This window comes from Aquarana catesbeiana, linkage group LG09 (assembly GCF_042186555.1).
Source record: "Aquarana catesbeiana isolate 2022-GZ linkage group LG09, ASM4218655v1, whole genome shotgun sequence".
NCBI classification, from domain to species: Eukaryota; Metazoa; Chordata; class Amphibia; order Anura; family Ranidae; genus Aquarana; species Aquarana catesbeiana.
The window spans coordinates 34,582,444-34,607,164 of NC_133332.1; the positions used below are offsets into that span (position 1 = coordinate 34,582,444).

Here is a 24,721-nt window from a genome sequence, read left to right on the forward strand (position 1 = left end):
GAGGTTATCTATAGCATTTTTTGTTTATTTGTATTTTTTGTAGTTTTGGATAGAGCAGGTGAAAGTTGAAGCCACTATTTTTTTGTACATGGCCTCACTGGGAAGATATACTATTTCTCTTTATCCTTATTAACAGCACACAAAGTGATGGCAAATCCACAGTATAACAGTTGCAATGAAACAGGATGTGACCGGAAATCTTCCAGTGAAGTTGCAGTTTTCCTTCACATTGGAGTTATTTCCTCTGACTTCCTGCTGTGTCTCTGGAATTAGAAGGCTTTCTAATGGAACAAAGACAGCCAAAAAATGGATGTCAGTCCTCACTCCTCACGCTTCCCTGCTTTATTTGCAAAACTAAAGAAAAAAGCAAAATAATGGCCATAGACATTGTGTGACTATTTGTATTTAAAGTGTATTTAAAGTTCAACTTTGTTCACTTGTGTTTTCTAAATTCTAGCTCCCCTATGTACCAATATAGCATTAATGTACATATTTTGCAAAAATAAAACAGCTTTCATTTATTCTACACAGGCTTACTTCACTGGCATTATGGCTGTTTAACCACTTCACCCCCGGAAGATTTTACCCCCTTCCTGACCAGAGCACTTTTTGCGATTTGGCACTGCGTTGCTTTAACTGACAATTGCTCAGTCATGCAACGTTGTACCCAAACAAAATTGACGTCCTTTTTTTCCCCACAAATATTATTATTATACAGGATTTATATAGCGCCTACAGTTTACGCAGCGCTTTACAATATAAGAGGGAGACAATACAGTTATAATACAATAACATACAAGAAAGGGCCCTGCTCAGAAGAGCTTACAATCTAATGGAGCAGGTGGTACAAAAGGTTGTAACTGTGGGGAATGAGCTGTTGGAAGTGGTAGGAGATTAGTTGGAGACGTGATAGGCTTTCCTGAAGAGATGAGTTTTCAGGGATCGCCTGAAGGTAGCAAGAGTAGGGGATAGCCGGATAGATGGAGGTAGCGAGTTCCAGAGGATGGGAGAGGCTCTGGAGAAATCCTGGAGACGAGCATGGGAGGAGGAGATGAGAGAGCTTGAAAGCAGGAGGTCTTGAGAAGAGCGGAGAGGTCGATTTGGGTGATATTTGGAGACAAGATTGGTGATGTAGCTCGGGGCAGAGTTGTGAATGGCTTTGTATGTTGTCGTTAGTATTTTGAATTTAATTCGCTGGGTGATTGGGAGCCAGTGTAGGGATTGGAGTAGAGGGTTGGCAGACACTGAGCGGTTGGTAAGGTGGATAAGTCTGGCAGCAGCATTCATGATAGACTGAAGAGGAAAGGAGCCTATGGAGAGGTAGGCCAATGAGAAGGGAGTTGCAATAGTCAAGGCGAGAGATAACAAGGGAGTGAATGAGGAGCTTGGTGGTTTCATTTGTTAAAAAGGGGCAAATTTTAGAGATGTTATGGAGGTGAATTCTACAAACTTTAAACAATGATTGGATTTGAGGCTGAAATGACAAGTCAGAGTCTAGGATTACACCTAGTACCCTGGCGTGAGGGGAGGGACTGATGGTTGCATTGTTGATTTTGATGGAAAAGTCATGGAGGGGGGCACGGGCGGGGGGGAATATTAATAGCTCAGTTTTAGTTTAAGGAAGTGATGCGACATCCATGCTGATATGTCAGTTAGTAAGTTAGTAATGCGAGAGGAGACTGAAGGAGTGAGGTAAGGAGTAGACAGATAGATTTCAGTGTCATCAGCGTATAAGTGGTATTGGAAGCCGTGGGCGGTTATTAAGTGACCAAGGGAGGAGGTGTAGATAGAGAAGAGAAGGGGTCCAAGAACCGAGCCTTGTGGGACCCCCACAGAAAGGGGCAATGGAGAGGAGGAGACAGAGTTGTAGGTGACACTGAAGGAGCGCTGTGATAATTAGTCAGAGAACCAGGATAGAGCAGAATCTCGGAGGCCAAGGGAATGTAGTTTATTGAGAAGGAGCGGGTGGTCAACAGTATCAAAGGCCGCAGAGAGGTCAAGTAGTAGGAGTATGGAGTACTGGCTGTTGGTTTTAGCAGTTAATAAATCATTAGTGAGTTTTAGTAAGGCAGTTTCCGTGGAGTGCTGCGAGCGAAAGATAGACTGTAAGGGGTCAAGAAGGTTATTTTCGCTGAGGTAGGAGCTAAGACGGTTGTGGACTAAGCGTCCTAGAAGTTTAGAGGTGAATGGGAGCAATGAGATGGGTCTTAAGTTGTTCAGGTTGGTAGGGTCCAGTGAGGGCTTTTTAAGTATGGGAGTGATCTGCGCATGTTTTAGAAGGGACGGGAAGATGCCACTAGAGAGGGAGAGATTGAAGATGTGGGTGATGGAGCATAGGATAGAAGAAGAGGGTGACCGTAGTAGTTGTGAGGGAACAGGATCCAAGGGACAATTGGTTAAGTCGGCATCCGAGAAAGGTTTTGTAACCTCTTCAGTAGTAGCCAATTCAAAAGAGGAGAGTGTTGAATGTGCTGCTAGGCAAAGTATGTTGGGTGGGGAAGACGTACGCACAGTGGAGATGTCCTCACGAATTGCATCGATCTTGTCATTGAAGTGATTTGCAATCTCTTGGGCAGTGAGTGAGTTAGTGGGTAGAGGGGGTGGGGGATGAAGCAGAGAGTTAAAGGTTGAGAAGAGCCGACAGGGACTGGATGACAGGGAATTAATAAGAGAGACAAAGTAGGCTTGTTTGGCAACATGGAGGCAGGAATTGTATTTTAGAAGGGCAGATTTATATAGGGTGAAGTCTTGCAGGCATTTGGTTTTACGCCACAGTCGTTCAAGAGCATGGCAATGTCTCTTGAGATTTCTAGTGTTGTCAGTTTGCCAGGGTTGTAACAGTCGAAATAGAGGTTTCTTTTGGTGATATTTGATCATCTCTGTGGTTTTTATTTTTTGCACTATAAACAAAAAAAGAGCGACAATTTTGAAAAAAACACAATATTTTGTATTTTTGCTATAATAAATATTGACTTTTTTTTTTTTAAACAAAGCTATTTTTTCTCAGTTTATGCCGATATGTATTCTTTGACATATTTTTTGGTAAAAAAATTGCAATAAGCGTATATTGATTGGTTTGCGCAAAAGTTATAGCGTCTACAAAATAGGGGATAGATTTATAGCATTTTTATTATTATTTTTTTTACTAGTAATGGCGGCGATCTGCGATATTTATCGTGACTGCGACTTTATGGCGGACACATCGGACAATTTTGACTCATTTTTGGGACCACTGGCATTAATATAGCCATCAGTGCTATCAGTGCAATGCATTGATTACTGTAAAGATGTCACTGGCAGTGAAGGGGTTAACAATAGGCAGTGATCAAGGGGTTAATTGTGTTCCCTAATGTGTGTTCTAACTGAAGGGGGAGGGGACTGACTAGGGAAGATGACAGATCGCTGTTCATACTTTGCAAGCGGTTAACCTCCCTGGCGGTATGATTATTTCGGATTTTAGGTGCTGAAAGTGGTACAATTATTTTGCATGGAAATTTGGCGTTTTATATTGTAGGTCTGTAATTCTTAACAATAACACACTTAAATCTGTCCAAACAAGAGTCTAGTAGATATCCCGGGTATGATAAAGTTTGAAACACAAAATCATAAATTATAATATAATAAATAAATATAAATAATTAACAAAAAAATATATATAATAAAATACATTTCCCCACGATTCACTATCGCTCAATGCTGCAAGTGTTCTAATTTACTATCGCTGTTTTCTAGCTGGTCTAAAGCCACTTTTGACATAAAGGGACCCTTTTTGGTTGCTATGGACAATCTCCAGTTTCCAGGCAGAAAGAACAGTATATATCATATAAAACTGCATGCAGGGCATGGGCCAAAGCACTGGGGACAAAAGGGATGTGAAATAATTTCATACAGTACTGTAATCTTTAAGATTACAGTACTGTATGTGTTATGGTTTGTAAATTTTTTTGAATTTGCCGCCAGGCTCTGCCCCCGATGCTCGCAGGGAACTGAGCCTGGCACGGAGAGGCTTCGGAGGAGACAGAGCCCACGGACACCGTTGGGGGACATTGCAGGATCCTGGGGACAAGGTAAGTAACGCCGCACCAGGATCCTGCAATGTAATCCCGAGTGTGGCTTGGGGTTACCGCTAATGGGACTGAAATTTAACCCCGAGCCACACTCTGGATTACCGTCAGGGAGGCTACAAACCCTGCTCTATTACTTCTGCCTTACTTCCTGGACAGACCTTAGGTCATGACACAGGAAGGAGTTGACCAGATAATCATTAGCACACACCTTGCATCATCTACCCTCAGCTGGTCAACTCCTTCCTGTGTCATGACCTAAAGTCTGTTCAAGGAGTAAGGCATAAGTAATGGAGCAGTGTTTTTAAACATCCATGAAGACAGTGAGGTAAGCATGTGTAGAATAAATGGAAAGCTGTTTTATAAAAGAAGTACATTAATGCTATATTGGTACATAGGGGAGCTGGAATTTTGAGAGAAAAAAAGGTGAACTTAGCCTTTAAGCTATGGAGAGAGGTCGCAGAGGAGCCCTAAAGAAACCTCCAGCAATAGCTTATTGAAGATAAAGAGATTGAATATGTTTTTTCCAGCAGTCCCAAACCTAAACTGATGGTGTCTTCTGGTGCCCCCCACACAATAGATATAACATGTAATATGTTCCAAAGGTGAACCTAATCCTTCTGAACAAACTGCCAGCTCACACCATCAGCTAATGGCTACTATCAATGACTAGGTCTGCTGGAGCTAAGCCAGGAATATCCAGCCAGCCACCTCAGGCACTTTTAAATGTAGCCTGACAACCCCTATGCTGGTAAATAACCTGCTCATATCTGGGGGTAGTACCCATGTGTTGCACCCATTCACTGTCACTTTTAAAGCTGAATTTTACCCATAACAACTTGATAAAAAATAATGTCCTTAGCAAGAAACATACATTCCACATTAATAGTTATGCTACCAAAATCAGTGTGTGCTGTAAATTGCCTCCAGCATTGCTCCCGCCTCTTCTTGACAGAGGCTACCATTTTGCTGAAGCACTGAGCCGCCAGAACAGCAGTAAATCATAAAGCGGAACTAAACCCATTGATGTAACGGCTTCAAAAAACAGTTAAATTCCTGGAATGCCATGATTACTAACTGTCACATTTGCTTGTGTCCTTAACCAAACTGTCAAACAATCAAATGACCGGCGTCATAACTGATCAATGTGCAACATCATGGCAGTTACAGATCAAACAGAAGCAGATTTCCTTGGCTGTAAAAGGATAGGAGGGTTTTATTCTGCTTAAAGGCTGTCAGCAGATCGGCCTCTACAAATTTGTCAGTACCTAAAAAAGGAGAGCAACTGAGCATGTGCAGAGCAGGGTGAGAGAGTGTGTTACTGGATTTTAAACAGTATAGACACTTATTGCAGTGGCGGAACTACCGCCCATAGCGACTCACGCGGGTGCTATGGGGCCTGCAGCCGAGTAGGGCCTGGCGAGTCGGCGTGTGAGTGGGCGGCGGGTGAGCCGCTGAGCTGCCCGGCGGCTCACCCGCTCGGCGCTCGTACAGTCACACTGACTGTGTGAGTGGACTCAGTTGGGTGGCTCAGCTGGGAGGGAGGGATGGATGGGAAGCTGCCAGCTGGGAGGCTCGGCCGGGGGGAGGGATGTACAGGAAGCTGCCAGCTGGGAGGCTCGGCCGGGGGGAGGGATGTACAGGAAGCTGCCAGCTGGGAGGCTCGGCGGGGGGAGGGATGGATGGGAAGCTGCCAGCTGAGAGGCTCGGTGGGTGGACTGGCCGATCAGTGGGTGGCAGAGAGATGACATAATCTCTCACTGCCCAGCATCCTGTCAGTTCCGCCATCACTCACTGTGCAGGCAGCAGAGAGATTAAATCATCTCTCTGCTGCCTGACTCAGACTGGGACAAAGGAAATGACAATCCCCATTCCCCACCTTAGCAGGAAAGTGACTATCTGCAACTTGTGGCAAGTGACAATCCACAACTTGTGGCAGATGACGTGGCAAGTGGACAATCAGCAATGTATGGCAGGTGATAGTGGACAATTTGCAACATGTGGCAGGTGACATGGCAAGTGACAATCTGCAGTTTTGGGCAGGTGATGTGGCAAGTGACAATCCGCAACTTCTGGCAGGTGACGTGGCTAGTGACAATCCGCAGCTTGTGGCAAGTGACGTGGCAAGTGACAATCCGCAACTTGTGGCAGGTGACGTGGCAAGTGAACAATCCGCAATGTGTGACAGGTGACGTGGCAAGTGACAATCCACAACTTGTGGCAGGTGACGTGGCAAGTGGACAATCAGCAATGTGTGGCAGATGATAGTGGACAATTTGCAACTTGTGGCAGGTGACATGGCAAGTGACAATCCGCAACTTGTGGCAGGTGACGTGGCAAGTGGACAATCTGCAACTTGTGGCAGGTGACGTGGCAAGTGATAATTTGCAACATGTGACAAGTGACAATCTGCATCTGGAGGCAGGCGATGTGGCAAGATACACACTCAGGACTCCCACTGATTTTGCATTATGGTGAGTTGAACTATTTCATTTTCTATAACAATTTAATAATAGAAATAATTTGTTTCAATCATCCTGCCACTATAATAACCATGGTACCGTGATGATTGAAGCGCCAACATCAGCCATTTCTCTGATAAATTGCCCCGAAAAAAACGTATTTTCTGGCAGTGCCCCTCCCGAGACTAGACTCTGGATCCGTCCCTGGGTGAGATGGGGCCCATACAACATTTTTCTATGGGGCCCTGTGATTTCTAGTTACGCCCCTGACTTATTGTTAATGTTTTACATAACTATACATGCAAAAGGTGCCAGCATGAAGTAATCTAGCAGGGATTCATTTTCTGACTAAAGTTCCAATTTAAGTTCTCATGGCGCACAGCAATTGTTGAATTTTTGCAGGTCGGAGAGATGAAATCTGAAATAAGATCCATTTACAGGAAAGAAAAATGATATTGGTGAAGATACAGTGGGGACAGAAAGTATTCAGACCCCCTTACATTTTTCACTCTTTGTTATATTGCAGCCATTTGCTAAAATCATTTAAGCTCATTTTTTCCTCATTAATGTACACACAGCACCCCATATTGACAGAAAAACACAGAATTGTTGACATTTTTGCAGATTTATTAAAAAAGAAAAACTGAAATATCACATGGTCCTAAGTATTCAGACCCTTTGCTCAGTATTTAGTAGAAGCACCCTTTTGATCTAATACAGCCATGAGTCTTTTTGGGAAAGATGCAACAAGTTTTTCACACCTGGATTTGGGGATCCTCTGCCATTCCTCCTTGCAGATCCTCTCCAGTTCTGTCAGGTTGGATGGTAAACGTTGGTGGACATCCATTTTTAGGTCTCTCCAGAGATGCTCAATTGGGTTTAAGTCAGGGCTCTGGCTGGGCCATTCAAGAACAGTCACGGAGTTGTTGTGAAGCCACTCCTTCATTATTTTAACCACTTAAGGACCGCCTCACGCCGATGTACGTCGGCAAGGCGGCACAGGCAGGCAAAATCACGTACATGTACGTGATTTGCCTCCCGCAGGTGGGGGGTCCATTCGGACCCCCCCCCCCAGTGCCCGAGGCGGTCCCGTTTTGTTCCCCGGCGATCGGAGACGAGGGGGAGGCCATCCGTTCGTGGCACCCCCCTCGTGATCGCCGCCGGCCAATGGGAACACTCCTTTGCTGCTGTATGCTAAACAGCAGCAAAGGAAGTGATGTCATCTCTCCTCGGCTCGGTAGTTTCCGTTCCGGCCCGAGGAGAGAAGACAGGTATGTGAGTGCACAACACACACACACAGTAGAACATGCCAGGCATACAAAACACCCCGATCCCCCCCCCGATCGCCCCCCGATCCCCCCAATCACCCCCCCTGTCACAAACTGACACCAGCAGTTTTTTTTTTTTTTTCTGATTACTGCTAGATGTCAGTTTGTGACAGTTACTGTGTTAGCACAGTTACTGTTACCCCCCTGTAGGTCTAGGGTACCCCCCTAACCCCTCTAATAAAGTTTTAACCCCTTGATGACCCCCCGTCACCAGTGTTGCTAAGCGATCATTTTTCTGATCGCTGTATTAGTGTCGCTGGTGACGCTAGTTAGTGAGGTAAATATTTAGGTTCGCCGTCAGCGTTTTATAGCGTCAGGGACCCCCATATACTATCTAATAAATGTTTTAACCCCTTGATTGCCCCCTAGTTGACCCTTTCACCACTGATCACCGTATAACCGTTACGGTTGACGCTGGTTAGTTTGTTTATTTTTTATAGTGCCAGGGCACCCGCCGTTTATTACCGAATAAAGGTTTAGCCCCCTAATCGCCCGGCGGTGATATGCGTCACCCCAGGCAGCGTCAGATTAGCGCCAGTACCGCTAACACCCACGCATGCAGCATGCGCCTCCCTTAGTGGTATAGTATCTGATCGGATCAATATCTGATCCGATCAGATCTATACTAGCGTCCCCAGCAGTTTAGGGTTCCCAAAAACGCAGTGTTAGCGGGATCAGCCCAGATACCTGCTAGCACCTGCGTTTTGCCCCTCCGCCCGGCCCAGCCCTGCCCACCCAAGTGCAGTATCGATCGATCACTGTCACTTACAGAACACTAAATGCATAACTGCAGCGTTCGCAGAGTCAGGCCTGATCCCTGCAATCGCTAACAGTTTTTTTGGTAGCATTTTGGTGAACTGGCAAGCACCAGCCCCAGGCAGCGTCAGGTTAGCGCCAGTACCGCTAACACCCACGCATGCACCGTACACCTCCCTTAGTGGTATAGTATCTGATCGCATCAATATCTGATCCGATCAGATCTATACTAGCGTCACCAGCAGTTTAGGGTTCCCAAACATGCAGTGTTAGCGGGATCAGCCCAGATACCTGCTAGCACCTGCGTTTTGCCCCTCCGCCCGGCCCGGCCCAGCCCACCCAAGTGCAGTATCGATCGATCACTGTCACTTACAAAACTCTAAACGCATAACTGCAGCGTTCGCAGAGTCAGGCCTGATCCCTGCGATCGCTAACAGTTTTTTTGGTAGCGTTTTGGGGAACTGGCAAGCACCAGCGGCGTAGTACACCCCGGTCGTAGTCAAACCAGCACTGCAGTAACACTTGGTGACGTGGCGAGTCCCATAAGTGCAGTTCAAGCTGGTGAGGTGGCAAGCACAAGTAGTGTCCCGCTGCCACCAAAAAGACAAACACAGGCCCGTCGTGCCCATAATGCCCTTCCTGCTGCATTCGCCAATCCTAATTGGGAACCCACCGCTTCTGCAGCGCCCGTACTTTCCCCATTCACATCCCCAACCAAATGCAGTCGGCTGCATGAGAGGCATTTTTATGTCCTCCCGAGTACCCCTACCTAGCGAACCCCCCAAAAAAGATGTTGTGTCTGCAGCAAACATGGATATAGGCGTGACACCCGCTATTATTGTCCCTCCTGTCCTGACAATCCTGGTCTTTGCATTGGTGAATGTTTTGAACGCTACCATTCACTAGTTGAGTATTAGCGTAGCGTACAGCATTGCACAGACTAGGCACACTTTCACAGGGTCTCCCAAGATGCCATCGCATTTTGAGAGACCCGAACCTGGAACCGGTTACAGTTATAAAAGTTAGTTACAAAAAAAGTGTAAAAAAAAATAAATATATAAAATAAAAAAAAATAGTTGTCGTTTTATTGTTCTCTCTCTCTCTATTCTCTCTCTCTATTGTTCTGCTCTTTTTTACTGTATTCTATTCTGCAATGTTTTATTGTTGTTATGTTTTATCATGTTTGCTTTTCAGGTATGTAATTATTTATACTTTACCGTTTACTGTGCTTTATTGTTAACCATTTTTTTGTCTTCAGGTACGCCATTCACGACTTTGAGTGGTTATATCAGAATGATGCCTGCAGGTTTAGGTATCATCTTGGTATCATTCTTTGCAGCCAGCGGTCGGCTTTCATGTAAAAGCAATCCTAGCGGCTAATTAGCCTCTAGACAGCTTTTACAAGCCGTGGGAGGGAATGCCCCCCCCCACCGTCTTCCGTGTTTTTCTCTGGCTCTCCTGTCTCAACAGGGAACCTGAGAATGCAGCCGGTGATTCAGCCAGCTGACCATAGAGCTGATCAGAGACCAGAGTGGCTCCAAACATCTCTATGGCCTAAGAAACCGGAAGCTACGAGCATTTCATGACTTCGATTTCGCCGGATGTAAATAGCGCCATTGGGAAATTGGGGAAGCATTTTATCACACCGATCTTGGTGTGGTCAGATGCTTTGAGGGCAGAGGAGAGATCTAGGGTCTAATAGACCCCAATTTTTTCAAAAAAGAGTACCTGTCACTACCTATTGCTATCATAGGGGATATTTACATTCCCCGAGATAACAATAAAAATGATTAAAAAAAAAATATGAAAGGAACAGTTTAAAAATAAGATTAAAAAAGCAAAAAAATAATAAAGAAAAAAAAAAAAAAAAAAAAGCACCCCTGTCGCCCCCTGCTCTCGCGCTAAGGCGAACGCAAGCGGCGGTCTGTCGTCAAACGTAAACAGCAATTGCACCATGCATGTGAGGTATCACCGCGAAGGCCAGATCGAGGGCAGTAATTTTTCCAGTAGACCTCCTCTGTAAATCTAAAGTGGTAACCTGTAAAGGCTTTTAAAGGCTTTTAAACATGTATTTATTTTGTTGCCACTGCACGTTTGTGTGCAATTTTAAAGCATGTCATGTTTGGTATCCATGTACTCGGCCTAAGATCATCTTTTTTATTTCATCAAACATTTGGGCAATATAGTGTGTTTTAGTGCATTAAAATTTTAAAAAGTGTGTTTTTTCCCCAAAAAATGCGTTTGAAAAATCGCTGCGCAAATACTGTGTGAAAAAAAAAAATGAAACACCCACCATTTTAATCTGTAGGGCATTTGCTTTAAAAAAATATATAATGTTTGGGGGTTCAAAGTAATTTTTTTGCAAAAAAAAAAACTTTTTCATGTAAACAATAAGTGTCAGAAAGGGCTTTGTCTTCAAGTGGTTAGAAGAGTGGGTGATGTGTGACATAAGCTTCTAAATGTTGTGCATAAAATGCCAGGACAGTTCAAACCCCCCCCAAATGACCCCATTTTGGAAAGTAGACACCCCAAGCTATTTGCTGAGAGGCATGTCGAGTCCATGGAATATTTTATATTGCGACACAAGTTGCGGGAAAGAGACAATTTTTTTTTTTTTTTTTGCACAAAGTTGTCACTAAATGATATATTGCTCAAACATGCCATGGAAATATGTGAAATTACACCCCAAAATACATTCTGCTGCTTCTCCTGAGTACGTGGATACCACATGTGTGAGACTTTTTGGGAGCCTAGCCGCGTACGGGACCCCGAAAACCAAGCACCACCTTCAGGTTTTCTAAGGCCGTGAATTTTTGATTTCACTCTTCACTGCCTATCACAGTTTCGGAGGCCATGGAATGCCCAGGTGGCACAAAACCCCCCCAAATGACCCCATTTTGGAAAGTAGACACCCCAAGCTATTTGCTGAGAGGTATAGTGAGTATTTTGCAGACCTCACTTTTTGTCACAAAGTTTTGAAAATTGAAAAAAGAAAAAAAAATGTTTTTTCTTGTCTTTCTTCATTTTCAAAAACAAATGAGAGCTGCAAAATACTCACCATGCCTCTCAGCAAATAGCTTGGGGTGTCTACTTTCCAAAATGGGGTCATTTGGGGGGGTTTTGTGCCACCTGGGCATTCCATGGCCTCCGAAACTGTGATAGGCAGTAAAGAGTGAAATCAAAAATTTTCACCCTTAGAAATCCTGAAGGCAGTGATTGGTTTTCGGGGTCCCGTATGCGGCTAGGCTCCCAAAAAGTCCCACACATGTGGTATCCCCATACTCAGGAGAAGCAGCTAAATGTATTTTGGGGTGCAATTCCACATATGCCCATAGCCTTTGTGAGCAATATATCATTTAGTGACAACTTTATGCAAAAAAAAAAAAAAGTGTCATTTTCCCGCAACTTGTGTCAAAATATAAAATATTCCATGGACTCAATATGCCTCTCAGCAAATAGCTTGGGGTGTCTACTTTCCAAAATGGGGTCATTTTGGGGGGTTTTGTGCCACCTGGGCATTCCATGGCCTCCGAAACTGTGATAGGCAGTGAAGAGTGAAATCAAAAATTTACACCCTTAGAAATCCTGAAGGCGGTGATTGGTTTTCGGGGCCCCGTACGCGGCTAGGCTCCCAAAAAGTCCCACACATGTGGTATCCCCATACTCAGGAGAAGCAGCTGAATGTATTTTGGGGTGCAATTCCACATAGGCCCATGGCCTGTGTGAGCAATATATCATTTAGTGACAACTTTTTGTAAATATTTTTTTTTTTTTTTGTCATTTTTCAATCACTTGGGACAAAAAAATAAATATTCAATGGGTTCAACATGCCTCTCAGCAATTTCCTTGGGGTGTCTACTTTCCAAAATGGGGTCATTTGGGGGGGTTTTGTACTGCCCTGCCATTTTAGCACCTCAAGAAATGACATAGGCAGTCATAAACTAAAAGCTGTGTAAATTACAGAAAATGTACCCTAGTTTGTAGACGCTATAACTTTTGCGCAAACCAATAAATATACGCTTATTGACATTTTTTTTACCAAAGACATGTGGCCGAATACATTTTGGCCTAAATGTATGACTAAAATTTAGTTTATTGGATTTTTTTATAACAAAAATTAGAAAATATCATTTTTTTTCAAAATTTTCGTTCTTTTTCCGTTTATAGCGCAAAAAATAAAAACCACAGAGGTGATCAAATACCATCAAAAGAAAGCTCAATTTGTGGGAAGAAAAGGACGCAAATTTTGTTTGGGTACAGCATTGCATGACCGCGCAATTAGCAGTTAAAGCGACGCAGTGCCAAATTGGAAAAAGACCTCTGGTCCTTAGGCAGCATAATGGTCCGGGACTCAAGTGGTTAACTGTGTGCTTAGGGTCATTGTCTTGTTGTAAGGTAAACCTTTGGCTCAGTCTGAGGTCCTGAGCACTCTGGAGAAGGTTTTCGTCCCTGATATCCCTGTACTTGGCTGCATTTATCTTTCCCTCAAATGCAACCAATTGTCCTGTCCCTGCAGCTGAAAAACACCCCCACAGCATGATGCTGCCACCACCATGCTTCACTGTTGGGACTGTAGTGTACAAGTGATGAGCAGTGCCTGGTTTTCTCCACACATACTGCTTAGAATTAAGGCCAAAAAGTTCTATCTTGGTCTCATCAGACCAGAGAATCTTATTTCTCACTATCTTGGAGTCCTTCAGGTGTTTTTTAGCAAACTCTATGCGGGCTTTCATGTGTCTTGCACTGAGGAGAGGCTTCCGTCGGGGCACTCTGCTATAAAGCCCCGACTGGTCAAGGGCTGCAGTGATGGTTGACTTTCTACAACTTTGTCCCATCTCCAGACTGCATCTCTGGAGCTCAGTCACAGTGATCTTTGGGTTCTTTGAGCCTTTACCTCTCTCACCAAGGCTCTTCTCCCCCGATAGCTCAGTTTGGCCAGACGGCCAGCTCTAGGAAGGGTTCTGGTCATCCCAAACGTCTTCCATTTAAGGATTATGGAGGCCACTGTGCTCTTAGGAACCTTAAGTGCAGCAGAAATTTTTTTGTAACCTTGGCCAGATCTGTGCCTTGCCACAATCCTGTTTCTAAGCTCTTCATGCAGTTCCTTTGACCTCATGATTCTCATTTGCTCTGACATGCACTGTGAGCTGTAAGGTCTTATATAGACAGGTGTGTGGCTTTCCTATCCAAGTCCTAAGTCCAATCAGTATAATCAAACACAGCTGGACTCAAATAAAGGTGTAGAAGCATCTCAAGGATGATCAGAAGAAATGGACAGCACCTGAGTTAAATATATGAGTGTCACAGCAAAGGGTCTGAATACTTAGGACCATGTGATATTTCAGTTTTTCTTTTTTAATAAATCTGCAAAAATGTCAACAATTCTGTGTTTTTCTGTCAATATGGGGTGCTGTGTGTACATTAATGAGGAAAAAAATGAACTTAAATGATTTTAGCAAATGGCTGCAATATAACAAAGAGTGAAACATTTAAGGGGGTCTGAATACTTTCCATCCCCATTGTATGTCAACACTGACACTTAACATGACATAGCACATCACAGACAATGATATTTTTTACTGCATTACTGTTATCAAAAGTTTGTAGCAGTGGTAAAATGAGCTATTTAAACATATTAAAAAGGGAACTATAGTATAGTTTATTCTATATTCATGTAATTATAGCACTTTAAGGCTCTGCTTTTCTCCTTCAAAAACACTATGCTCATTTTCCCATATACCCTGTTTCCCCGAAAATAAGACCTAGCGTGATTGTCAGTGATGGCTGCAATATAAGTCCTACCCCCCAAGTAAGCCCTAGTTAAAGTCCTTGTAGGTCTTATTTTCAGGGTAGGGCTTATTTTCGGGGAAACAGGTTAGGGCTTATTTGGTGGGTAGGCCTTCTATTGCAGCCATCACCGACAATCACGCTAGGTCTTATTTTCGGGGAAACAGGGTATATTACTAGCAGCTAGGCACTGGGGGAGATTTGCTAATACTGGAGCGCTCAGAATCTGGTGCAGCTGTGCATAGTAACCAATCAGCTTCTAACTTCAGCTTGTTTAATTAAGCTTTGGAAATAAAACCTGGAAGCTGATTGGTTTCTATGCAGAGCTGTGCCAGATTTTGCACTTTCTAGTCTTAGTAAATAACCCCCACTGTGTCATGAAGACCTGGTTATTGAGCACCCCTCCTGGTATCTCACAATAAAAATGAGATCTAAAGAACCTTTTCTGTAAAAAGAAGAGTTATGCCCCGTACACACGGTCGGACATTGATCGGACATTCCGACAACAAAATCCTAGGATTTTTTCCGACGGATGTTGGCTCAATCTTGTCTTGCATACACATGGTCACACAAAGTTGTCGGAAAATCCGATCATTCTGAACGCGGTGATGTAAAACACGTACATCGGGACTATAAACGGGGCAGTAGCCAATAGCTTTCATCTCTTTATTTATTCTGAGCATGCGTGGCACTTTGTGCGTCGGATTTGTGTACACACGATCGGAAATTCCGACCACGGATTTTGTTGTCGGAAAATTTTATAGCCTGCTCTCAAACTTTGTGTGTCGGAAAATATGATGGAAAATGTGTGATGGAGCCTACACACAGTCTGAATTTCTGACAACAAGGTCCTATCACACATTTTCCGTCGGAAAATCCGACCGTGTGTACGGGGCATTGTAAGCAGAACTAAAGACACCCACATCAAGACATTCTTCAAATTACGGAAAAAGTTTATTTAAAATTTGTTTGGTGATACAAGCAATACTAGTAGCCACATTCAAATATACAGCATGGAGTAAAAGAGAAGATCTGGAAGAAATGCTATGACTCTTGGCTTAAACGGAGGAACAGATATTACCCTGTTTCCCCGAAAATAAGACCTAGCGTGATTGTCAGTGATGGCTGCAATATAAGTCCTACCCCCCAAATAAGCCCTAGTTAAAGTCCTTGTAGGTCTTATTTTCAGGGTAGGGCTTATTTTCGGGGAAACAGGGTAGTATACTAAATGACACAATACAATCATATCTGTATGAGGGATACATAGATTAGAACCATGCTGCCATTTACATGCATGCCTGGGGGGAACCTGCCCTCACACTAACAAGAATTTCTCTACAATGTCTATATATACAGGGATGATTGTTTTTAAGTATTTTTACTGCTTGTTCCAAACAGATTTAATCTGTTTGGAACAAGCAGTAAAACACTTAAAAACAAACCCTCAATCATCCCTGTATATATAGACATTGTGGAGAAATTCATCTTCAAAAGTTCACAACAAAGTTACTGAAATCTCAGCTCTTTTTCTATTACTGCATCAGAATCTTCATTGTGAATGGCACCTCTAAAGCACATGTGCGCTTCATCGCATGCTGTCCTATGTGTTGACCTGCACACATTTCTCCTCACTTTTGCATATGTAGCGCTGGTAGATTTTCAATCTACCGCTTATAGGTAAATTTAGTGGGTTACCTATTTCATACATAGTCAGATTTAGCCTCTGTTCCAGTTTGGCCGTGTTGCATCTAGTTTCACACTGTGCCTGTGGGTGTCATTGTCACCATGGGTCGGTGTTGGAAAGGCAACACGTTAAAGCGTATGAGTGCTCTTCTGTCCCGGAGATAACTCGGTGGAGGTGGTCCTCCGAGTTGCATTCTGGGAGAGGGTATTTATGGGACAGACGCCATGTTTTAGGGTTCTTTTTCGTTCCACCTGCTGGCCCTCCTGGCCGACAGGTATGTGTTAGGAATACTACCGCGTGGTCCTCCGACCGGGAGGACCACGTTGCTGCAGCATGTGGGTGGGCCCAGAAGCCTGTCTGGGGCCTACCACAGTGGCGAGGGAATGGTCCTGGGCTGTCTGTCCTACGGGAAGAAGCTGGACAACTGAGAAGATCCCATGGGAGGACCCGTCGTGGAAGGATCATGCAGAATGCTGGTCTGGAGAGGGGCCTGGTGACTCAGTTGGAGGACGTATCCTAAAGTTAACCTACCACATAGTACTGCCGGGTTGGCTTAAAGGTTCTGGTGCTGTGTTTGCTATCCATCGTAAACCATTACATCCTGTGGCAGAGGATTGTACGGGTTTCTATTCCATTCAAGTCTGTGGCAGAGACTTTTGTTTGTGCTGCGTACTGGCTGCTAGGTTAGTGAGAGAAACATATCCGGGCGGGCAAAGTTTCAACTCCAAAAGGAGAGTACATTCATCTACAAGATTCCAATTCCTAATACTACACTAAGAAAAGGTATTTGAACTTCCCTGCAATTCTTCTTCTACCTCTTTCCTGCTACTTCCTGCAGTTACCCTTTATTAAAGCATTGGAAAAGATACTCAAGTGTCCAGTGCCTACATTGTCTGGTATTAAACTCAACGCGACCCTAGACCCGGTTCTGGTGAAATTGAGGTAACAAAGGTGATGGTAACAGCCCGCTTTAAACCAGCAGCTCCACCGTGAGTTATTGCTACACATAGATTACTATTCTTTTCAGCCCATTCATTTTAAATGGACTGTTTATCACAACCCATGTCAATGCCCAACAATGTCCATAGTCTAGTAACAGGTGCACTTTAAGTTTAAATTCCTCTTATGTATTAAGAACACATCAACTACCACATTACAAAACATGATTAAGTTTTTAAAATTCAAACTATTCCTACCTTTGCTCCAATGCAATAAAGAATACTAAATACAAAGCCTTTTGTATTATATATTTTACTATTCTGCCTACAAATTATCAAATTATATGTTCAATGTATAATTCCTCACTTAAAATAAGTCTTTATTGTTTTGCATTTTGAAAAAAAGCTTTTATATATATATATATATATATATATATATATATATATATATATATATACACGCTGTACAAGTATACACACACACTTTAGCTGACACTATTTAGCAAATGTTTTAATGATTTTCTCTCCTCTCCTTCCAGTTCCACCAATGGTGAAGGTCTCAGGAAATACGCTGAATGATGTCACCAAGCTTTATTGTAAGGTGTATGGGTTCTATCCCCAAACTGTAACTGTAAGGTGGATAAAAAATGGAATTGAAACAATTCGTGAAAATCAGGCCGACCATATCCTTCCCAACCCCGATGGCACCAATAAGACCATACTAAGTATAGAGGTGCGGGTCAGGGAGGTGGACACTTACTCCTGTCATGTAAATCACAGCAGCCTGCAGGAGACGGTCATTATTCTCTGGGGTAAGTTTAATCCAGATCTAAACTACTGCAAAATTCTTGTTTTATTCTACAGGGCACTTTCACCCCCTTCCTGCCCAGGCCATTTTTCAGCTTTTAGCGATGTCACACTTTGATTGACAATTGCTCGGTTGTGCAACACTGTACCCAAATGACATTTTTATAAATTTCTTCACACAAATATAGTTTTCTTTTGGTGGTATTTAATCGCTGCTGGGTTTTTTATTTTTGCTAAAAAATGAAAAAATACCAACAATTTTGAAAAAAAAAAAAAAAGGTTTTCTTCATTTCTGTCTGAAAACTTTGTAAATAAGTAATTTTTCTCCTTCACTGATGGGCACTGATGAGGAGGCACTGATGTGGAAGCACCAATATGCAGCACTGATAGGTGGCACGGATGGGAGGCACTGATGGGCAATGATGGGCAGCACTGAAGGGCAGTGCCCTTCATGTTGGACAATTTCATGCTCCCAAGTTTGTGGGAACAGTTTGGGGATGGTCCCTTCCTGTTCCAACATGACTGCGCACCAATGCATAAAATAAGGTCCATAAAGACATGGATGAGTGAGTTTGGGCTGGAGGAGCTTGACTGGTCTGCACAGAGTCCTGACCTCAACCTGATAGAACACCTTTGGGATGTATTAGAGTGGAGACTGCAAGCCAGGCCTTCTCGTCCAACATCAGTGCCCAACCTTACAAATGCACTTCCTAAAGACACAATCCTAAACCTTGTGGACATCCTTCCCAGAACAGTTGAAGCTGTTATATTTGCAAAGGGTGGGCCAACTCAACATCGAACCCCACGGACTAAGACTGGGATGCCATTAAAGTTCATGTGCGTGTAAAGGCAGGTGTCCCAATACGTTTGACAATATTATGTGTGTATATATATATATATATATATAAATATTTTATATAAGGGTTGTCCCGATACTAGTATCGGTGTCGGCACTGATACCAAGCATTTGCCCAAGTACTTGTACTCGGGCAAATGCTTCCGCCGATACCTGTACAGTCAGCAATGATCGGCGCGTGGGGGAGTTACAAGCTTCTCCCCCCGCGGCTTTCAGCTGCTTAGTGACATACAGCGGTGATCGGTGCTTGTAACTCCCACACACGCGGTCAGCGCTGACTGTCACCGCATCCTGCATGCCCCCTCCATTCTGATGTCCCCCTCCGCTGTCTCCCTCTCTCCCTCTCTCCTCCGTTGTGCTGTCTCTCTCCCTCTCTCCTCCGTTGTGCTGTCTCTCTCCCTCTCCCCATGTCCTCCTGTCTCTCTCCCTCTCCCCATGTCCTCCTGTCTCTCTCCCTCTCCCCATGTCCTCCTTTGTGAATGGACAGAGTCAGCTGACTCTGTCCATTCACATAACTGAAACATTGTAACCTCCTGTGATTACGATGTCTCAGTTTATGAATGGAGAGGAGCTGCTGTCTTCTCTCCATTCATTCTCAGTGCAGCTGAGGCTGCAGAGAAAGGGACTGGGGAATCTCTATCCTCTGTCTCTTTCTCTGTCTCAAGGGGGAGATATCAGAGGTCTGTTAAGACCCCCAATATCTCACCAAAGCCCCCCAACAGGGCTGATTAAAAAAAAAAAAAAAAACATATTGCAATAAATAATAAAAAAAAATATTATTGTAAAAAATAATAAAAATCTTAATAAAAAAAACACAGACACCATTCACCCCCTCACCCCCTAAAAAAAAAAAGACAGCATTGTTAAAAAAAAAAAAAAGCTGACAGAGAGGAGAGGGGGGGGGGGGGGCAGCTGACAGAGAGGAGGGGGGGTGGCTAGAGGGAGGGTGGCTGACAGAGAGGAGAGGGGGGGCGGCTGGAGAGGGGGGGCGGCTGACAGAGAGGAGAGGGGGGGCGGCTGACAGAGAGGAGAGGGGGGGCGGCTGACAGAGAGGAGAGGAGGGGGGTTGGAGGGGGGGTGGCTTACAGAGAGGAGGGGGGGCGGCTGACAGAGGAGGGGGGGCGGCTGACAGAGGAGGGGGGCAGCTGACAGAGAGGAGGGGGGGCAGCTGACAGAGGAGGGGGGGCAGCTGACAGAGGAGGGGGGGCGGCTGACAGAGGAGGGGGGCAGCTGACAGAGAGGAGGGGGGGCAGCTGACAGAGAGGAGGAGGGGTGGCTGGAGAGGGGGGGCGGCTGACAGAGAGGAGGGGGGGAGGCTGGAGAGAGGGGGCAGCTGACAGGGGAGGGGGGCAGCACACAAAGAGGAGGGGGGGCGGATGACAGAGAGGAGAGGGGGGTGGCGGCTGACAGAGAGGAGAGGGGGCGGCTGGAGGGGGGGCGGCTGACAGAGTGGAGAGGGGGCGGCTGACAGTGGAGAGTGGGGGCGGCTTGAGGGGGGGGCGGCTGACAGAGAGGAGAGGGGGGGGCGGCTGACAGAGAGGGGGGGGCGGCTGACAGAGCAGAGGGGGGGCGGCTGACAGAGCAGAGGGGGGGCGGCTGACAGAGGAGAGGGGGGTGGTTGGAGGGGGGGCGGCTGACAGAGAGGAGAGGGGGGGCGGCTGGAGAGGGGGGGCGGCTGGCAGAGAGGAGAGGGGGGGCGACTGACAGAGAGGAGAGGGGGGGCGGCTGACAAAGAGGAGAGGAGGGGGGTTGGAGGGGGGGCGGCTTACAGAGAGGAGGGGGGGCGGCTGACAGAGGAGGGGGGGTGGCTGACAGAGGAGGGGGGGCGGCTGACAGAGGAGGGGGGGGCGGCTGACAGAGGAGGGGGGGCGGCTGACAGAGGAGGGGGGGCGGCTGACAGAGAGGAGGGGGGGCGGCTGGAGAGGGGGGGGCGGCTGACAGAGAGGAGGGGGGGAGGCTGGAGAGGGGGGGCAGCTGACAGAGGAGGGGGGCAGCACACAGAGAGGAGGGGGGGCGGATGACAGAGAGGAGAGGGGGTGGCGGCTGACAGAGAGGAGAGGGGGGCGGCTGGAGGGGGGGCGGCTGACAGAGTGGAGGGGGGGCGGCTGACAGAGTGGAGGGGGGCGGCACACAGAGTGGAGGGGGGGCGGCACACAGAGTGGAGAGGGGGCGGCTGACAGAGTGGAGGGGGGGCGGCACACAGAGTGGAGAGGGGGCGGCTGACAGAGTGGAGGGGGGGCGGCACACAGAGTGGAGAGGGGGCGTCACACAGAGAGGAGGGGGGGCGGCTGGAGGGGGGGTGGCTGACAGAGAGGAGAGGGGGTGGCTGGAGGGGGGTGGCACACAGAGAGGAGGAGGGGGGGTGGCTGACAGAGAGGAGGGGGGGCGGCTGACAGAGCAGAGGGGGGGCGGCTGACAGAGCGGAGGGGGGGCGGCTGACAGAGCAGAGAGGGGGCGGCTGACAGAGCGGAGAGGGGGCGGCTGACAGAGCAGAGAGGGGGCGGCTGACAGAGCGGAGAGGGGATGGCTGACAGAGCGGAGAGGGGGCGGCTGACAGAGCGGAGAGGGGGCGGACACTGCGGGAGCATGCAGGGCTGGCACAATTACTCAGACACAGTCCAGCCCTGCACCCACATGTGACCCGCTCCTCCAATCACGTCCTCCTCTGTCCCGCACATGCCACTGCGCTCAGTGTTTGAGCCGAGCTTAGCATGAATGGGCAGCGGTGGGTGTCCTGTGATTGGCCGAGCAGGTCGCTCGGCCAATCACGCAGCAGCATGGATTTTCTTCTTGAAAATGGCGGAGACATTATCTCCGTGGGCCGCGGATCTCTACCAAAAAAAAAAAATCGTGAAAAAAGGGATTTTCCGGGACATTTGCAGGGAAACCCTAAAATCGGGAAAAGGGTCTAAATCCCGTGAATGTCCCGGGAAATTCGGGACTATTGGCAACTATACCCTGGCCATAGCTAACACCTATCCACAACTCACCTCCTGCATCTTTTTCTACAGCTTATCTCTGCACTCCCCCAACAGCTAAGCTTTGCAGCCCTCTTGCATAGATTCTTAATTATGCACCTTACTTCTGACTTCTGTATCTCCTCAGCATTGCATAAGCCCCCACCCACCCCCACCTCCACTGCTTTGCTTACCTCTCTTTACCGGCCAGGCTTGTCTCGGCTGTGCTGCCTGTCAATCTACATATTCGAGAGTGTGCCACATGGGGTGATAAGGGTGTGCCCAAGCACATCCGGCACACCCTGTGTGCATGCCTATAGCAGTAGAGAAGGACCCTTGCTATCTGTGTGGAAACAGTGCTCTCTGCAAAGGTCTAACAAACCCCTACCGAGTCAGATATGAAGCTCTCTGATATGCAAAGTTCAAACTCCCTGCTGAGTGAACAGCTCATATAGAGCATATTGAACTGCTAAAGAGAGACCTCTGCTTTCACACAAAGAGCAAGGGTTCTTCTCTGCAGGATGTTGGTGGAGGTCAGGCTTTTTATCTGGTCTCAAGGTAGTTATCCCATTCTCCTAATGACTGGTTCGCATCTGTGCAGTGCATTTTACATGCATTTTTGGTGCATTACCATTGAACGCAATATAACATGCGTTTTCATGAAATGCATCAAAGATGCAGCAAGCAGGATTTTAGTAATACATTGCCCCTAACATGCACATAAAATGAAAAGGTGTGAACAGGGTCTTAGGCTCCATTCACACTAGCGCGTTTTTTGATGCATTTTGCATTTTGCAGAAATGCATGGGAATTTTTTAACATGGGTTCCTATGGAACATGTTCACATCAATGCTTTTTTGTATCTCTGCGTTTTTGGAAAGGGTCGGGGACTTTTTTTCATGCAAAAAGCAGTGTTTTGCATGTAATGGATTTCAATGGACAAGCATCAAAAACGCAAGTGCACCATTTTTGCAGTGTTTTTGCAGCGTTTTGGTGCGTTTTTGGTGCGTTTTTGCCGTTGTTTTTTTTTGTTTTTTTTATTTTTTTTTGTAATTTTTTTTAAGACTGTAAAAAAAATGAAAAAAAAAAACGCAAAACGCAAATCGTGGCAAAAACGCGGCAAAAACGCCGCAAAAACGCTACAAAAACGCTGCTCAAAAACGTGCCAAGCATGAAAAAAAAACCTCCAAAAACGCTCAAAAGCAACATGCATAGGTGTGAATGGAGCCTTAGGCTCCATTCACACTAGCGTGTTTTTTGATGCATTTTGCATTTTGCAGAAATGCATGGGAATTTTTTAACATGGGTTCCTATGGAACATGTTCACATCAATGCTTTTTTGTATCTCTGCATTTTTGGAAAGGGTCGGGGACTTTTTTTCATGCAAAAAGCAGCGTTTTGCATGTAATGGATTTCAATGGACAAGCATCAAAAACGCAAGTGCAGCGTTTTTGCAGCGTTTTTGGTGCGTTTTTGGTGCGTTTTTGCCGTTTTTTTTTTTATATTTTTTTTTTGTAATTTTTTTTTAAGACTGTAAAAAAAATGAAAAAAAAACAAAAAAACGCAAATCGCGGCAAAAACGCGGCAAAAACGCGGCAAAAACGCTACAAAAACGCTGCTCAAAAACGTGGCAAGCATGAAAAAAAAACCTCCAAAAACGCTCAAAAGCAACATGCATAGGTGTGAATGGAGCCTTAGGCTCCATTCACACTAGCGCGTTTTTTGATGCATTTTGCATTTTGCAGAAATGCACGGGAATTTTTTAACATGGGTTCCTATGGAACATGTTCACATCAATGCTTTTTTGTATCTCTGCGTTTTTGGAAAGGGTCGGGGACTTTTTTTCATGCAAAAAGCAGCGTTTTGCATGTAATGGATTTCAATGGACAAGCATCAAAAACGCAAGTGCAGCTTTTGCAGCGTTTTTGGTGCGTTTTTGGTGCGTTTTTGGTGCGTTTTTGCCGTTTTTTTGTTTTTTTTTGTTTTTTTTTTTGTAATTTTTTTTTAAGACTGTAAAAAAAAATGAAAAAAAAAAAAAGCAAAACGCAAATCGCGGCAAAACGCCGCAAAAACGCCGCAAAAAACGCTACAAAAACGCTGCTCAAAAACGTGCCAAGCATGAAAAAAAAAACCTCCAAAAACGCTCAAAAGCAACATGCATAGGTGTGAATCGAGCCTAACTCCAAAGGAGGTACTCAAAGGACTCTTACTCAAAGGAGGCAAACTACTGTTGTGCTCTTCCTCTACAACATAAACCATGATGCTCTGGGATTCCATTGTCATGCCATGTTTATTTATGAGATAATTGTATGTAAATAAAGTCAGTAAATTAAGTAAGTGAAAGCACTTTTACCATTAAAGTATAATGTATGTGTAACCCCTTCTTTCCTGCCCTCCAATAAACATTTAATTAAAATGTTTCAGTCAAATCATTGAGCTTTAAAAAACACCACTTTTGAGACCCAGTGACATCATCACCGTGTCTTTCTGGTAGTCTGCATTCTGAGTTTGGTGGTAGGAACTAGCAGGCTTCTATAAAAGTCACAGCACCCTGCCTTAGATCTTCTTTCACAAGCCAGAACATTATATAAAAGAATACATTCCTGGCATCCCTTTTAGATGTGCATGCTTTTGCTGTCTGCAATTGGATGCTTCAGACTTTAGCTGTGCAATCTACTAATTGATAACTTTGTATTTCCTTCATTTCCCGTCTGAACTAATTGGTTTGCCTGATTTGAGATCAAGCAACTAATCAACAGATTGTACAACTAAAATTGGCACCACCAAGGGATCATGCACATCTAAAAGGGATCAGAGGATATGTTCTTTCATATAATGTTTGGCAAAATGATTGATGGCTGTAGTTCAGCGTTAAAGTTAATGTAAAGCCATAATGTTTTTTTTTCTTAGCTTTGGATATAGTAAGGAAGGGTTAGATCCCATGTCAGGTTTTTACTATCTGGGGCTCCATTAGAGAGATTTGTCCTTATTCTCTGTCCTGCTGACATTTTACCAGACAGGAAATTAGGGGAATGCTCCAACAGCAACACAGACAGAAATAAAAATGCCGTAGTCTGTGTCC

The 24,721-nt window shown here is 45.2% G+C and overlaps 1 protein-coding gene across 3 annotated transcripts in view; it reads left to right on the forward strand.

Annotated features, from left to right (window-relative positions):
• Window positions 1-24,721, forward strand: part of LOC141107498 (major histocompatibility complex class I-related gene protein-like) — a 90,199-nt gene that overhangs the window by 37,165 nt on the left and 28,313 nt on the right. For 2 of the 3 annotated variants that reach the window (XM_073598267.1, XM_073598269.1), the window contains one exon: window positions 17,559-17,831. In XM_073598267.1, coding sequence (XP_073454368.1) covers window positions 17,559-17,831 — 273 coding nt within the window. Of the gene's footprint in view, window positions 1-5,821; window positions 6,539-17,558; window positions 17,832-24,721 lie in introns of those variants that run through there. The other variant, XM_073598270.1, reaches the window with a different exon arrangement.